This window comes from Amborella trichopoda, chromosome 2 (assembly GCF_054954075.1).
Source record: "Amborella trichopoda isolate Santa Cruz 75 chromosome 2, AtrichopodaSantaCruz75HAP2 v2.0, whole genome shotgun sequence".
Classification (NCBI taxonomy): domain Eukaryota; kingdom Viridiplantae; phylum Streptophyta; class Magnoliopsida; order Amborellales; family Amborellaceae; genus Amborella; species Amborella trichopoda.
In genome coordinates, this window is record NC_142337.1 from 52,758,917 (window position 1) to 52,761,976 (window position 3,060).

The window sequence follows — 3,060 nt, forward strand, 5'->3', positions numbered from 1 at the left end:
AGGTTGAAGATGATGTTAATTGATAGCCAGATATTTGCAAGGGCAAACATCACAAGTGATGTAAGTTTTGAGTTGGAAATACAGAAGGTGATTTAGATTAGATGGACGGTGTTGATACTTCATCAGACCCTACCGAAAGAGACTCCTGAGGTTTACAGCCTAACCAAGCTCGGAGACAAACTATTTACCGCACCACGCGTCACACGTGCCATGGTCGAGCTAAGGATAGAGATATGGGTCACCATTCACAAGTGAAAATTGAATCAAACAAATGCCAATAAACAACCATAACATATCAACAATATAATGAGAATACTAATAACAATAACAATAATATAATCAATCATAATAACAATAATATAATCAATCATAATAATATGTTATGACGTAATCTAAAGAGCTTTTCTCACATCAATCGGTTGTAAATTGGTGTAAAAAAATACATTAACACTATTGATATGAAAAAACTCCTACACCTGATCACATGAAGAAATTTTTCTATATAAAAATACCTTTACACGAGTATTTTCAGACATACCAAACGTGCCCTTAATTTCGACACCACCGAGGGATCTCGAATCATGTTAATCCAAGTGTTCCTATGTATATGCATATAGGAAAAGCCTTTCACCTCTTGTCCCATGTCCCCCACTTACACGTGTCGGCCTACACAATCTCCAGAGCCCGTCACTTCTTGTTTCCCATTTGTTTCCTCCAAATTTTCAAATTTTTTTACAGTCGTATTTTTGTTGGCTGTGTGAAAGAAGCTATTTTCTTCCTTAGCCTTCAAGTAACTCGCCGGAGAGACTTCACGACGAGTTCCAATTGATGCCGGAAAACTGTTGGTATTGTGGCCTGAAAACCCCATCTCCGATGGAGCTCAACAAACCTTGGTGATGGAAGGGTGCAGCAGCTCCTGGTAATTGATTGAGCAACGTTGCGATGGAGTTGGAGCCATCGTTGCTGCCGCTTGTGCTCTGGTTGCTCTGAAACCTCTTGGCCAAAGGCATGGCGGCCTCATTCCAATAAGGCGAAGGAAGTGTCCTTTTAAATGGCAGAGCGGCCGGCGCTAGAGGGAGATCGCCACCGGACTTTGTGCTGTTTTGTTGATGACTTGAGGGCAATTGAGGCATGGAATTCATGTTGTTGCTGACTCCATCGTCAGTGAGCAGGCCATCGAAGAAGTTCTCGTTCTCCAGGAGAGCACCGAAGGTGCTGGGCTTTTGCGCAGGGAGCTTATGGGGCTGGCCATCCATGGAAGGGAGAGGAGCAAGCATGTCGTCCATTGAGTCCTCTCTCTCCCTCTCCATGAGCCTCGGCGACTGGTTGTTCTTCTTATAAATCCGGCATAAAACCCAATCATCAAGCTGCAACACCAGAATCAAATACGCTGTTATTCGCTATGCGAAAATTCGAATTTGTACAAGTCACCAAAGTGTAAAATTAATTGGAATTATTGAATGAAATTAGAGATTGGGGATTAAGCGACTGACCCTGAGCGAGCTTTTCTTGTTGTTGTTTGAGAGATCGTTGTTAGGCTTGGTGTTGCCGCCATCGGTGAGCCTATACTCGTGCATGATCCAGTTGGTCTTGATGCCCTTTGGTGGCCTCCCTCCATAGAAAACAAGAGCTTTCTTCACGCCAACCTTTTGTGTGCCACCTGATGTTAAGATTGGTTTATCGGTTCCTGTGGCCTTCCAATAACCAGAAGTGGCGGCTCGATTGGGCCGAGCTCCATTAGGGTACTTCCGATCTCTTGGGCTAAAGAAATACCACTCTTGCTCCCCAAACGTGGCTTTACCTGAAAAATTTTCAAAACAAATACTAATTGAGAGATGAAATTAGAGAAAGGAGAAGTGAATCGATAATTGAGAAATGGAAGTATGTAAAGAGGGAAGAAGAAGGATGTAGAGTACCAGGAAGCTCCCAGGGATCGAATTTGTAGAGATCGACTTCGGCGATTATGGTAACGGGAAGGGGGGCAGACGAGGCCTTCTTTTTCAGGTAGTGAACGACGAGCTCTTCATCTGTTGGGTGGAAACGAAATCCGGGAGGAAGCTGGGGTTGCTGCGAATTCGAAGACGAGTCCGTGCTCTCCATCTCTACAAGATTAGAGAGAGAGAGAGAGAGAGAGAGAGAGAGAGAGAGGAGGTATTTGTTAGAGGGGGAGGAGGAGCCTGCTGTTTGATTTAAGACGGACCAAAGTTGAATGTTAGAGAGAGAGAGAGAGACAGAGGAGGTATTTGTTAGAGGGAGAGAAGGAGCCTAATGTTTGATTTAAGACAGAGCAAAGTTGAATGTTAGAGAGAGAGAGAGAAACTTCCTAGTGAGAGAGAGAGAGAGGCTGCTGGATAGATATCAAAGTTTTAAAATAGTGGAGATAGATATAGAGGGCTTGAGCTTTTAGAGAGAGAGAGAGAGGGAAACGGTGAGAGTTAGAGAGAGAGGTGTTTGAAATGTTGGAGAAAGGGTGCGGGCGGTGCTTTTAAACGGAATTCAGCACTCCCCACCCCCTCTCTCTCTTCCCACCGCCAATCACGCGACGCGTGTTATTCCACACAGATGAGCCCCGATTGACACGTGTCGACTGCGAGGTGGTCCCCACCTCCCACAAGGCAACAAGAGGAGACGGGTAAGTTTCGGTCCGAACTGCCTCTTTGCCTTTTGATGTCACACTTTTCTTATGCGGCAGCCAATCAAAGAGCCAGGGAGCAGAACACGGGCCCACCCACCCATCATCCGCACGTGCCGATACCCCTTTCCTCCCTTCCCATTGCTCTCGCCTTAATTTCAGTTTTGAGTCCATCTCCCGATCTAAACAAGAGTTAAAGAACTAAAAATATGATAACAAGGAAGGCTTTCTATGTTCTCCCTCCTATCCTCCCTTACCATCCGGCCATTCAAGTTTTTGTGAAGGGAGTTACTGATCGTTTGATCTTAGATTTGACGTCTTAAAGTATTTTATTTTTATTTCTTTTAATATAATTTTTGTGAATATGAAATTTGGTACCTGCCATCGTCTCATTGGGGCGCACCTATAAAAATATTAACAATAATTTT

General features: G+C 44.2%; 1 protein-coding gene across 1 annotated transcript; it reads right to left on the reverse strand.

The window, feature by feature from the left end:
• Nucleotides 1-362: 362 nt before the first annotated feature.
• LOC18431520 (NAC transcription factor 56) lies at nt 363-2,257 on the reverse strand. The gene is made up of 3 exons (XM_006841642.4): nt 1,917-2,257; nt 1,494-1,801; nt 363-1,367 (listed from the first exon to the last, which is right to left on the reverse strand). The coding sequence occupies exons 1-3, from the start codon at nt 2,098-2,100 to the stop codon at nt 810-812; spliced, it is 1,050 nt and encodes a 349-aa protein (XP_006841705.1). The 5' UTR covers nt 2,101-2,257; the 3' UTR covers nt 363-809.
• Nucleotides 2,258-3,060: the final 803 nt, after the last annotated feature.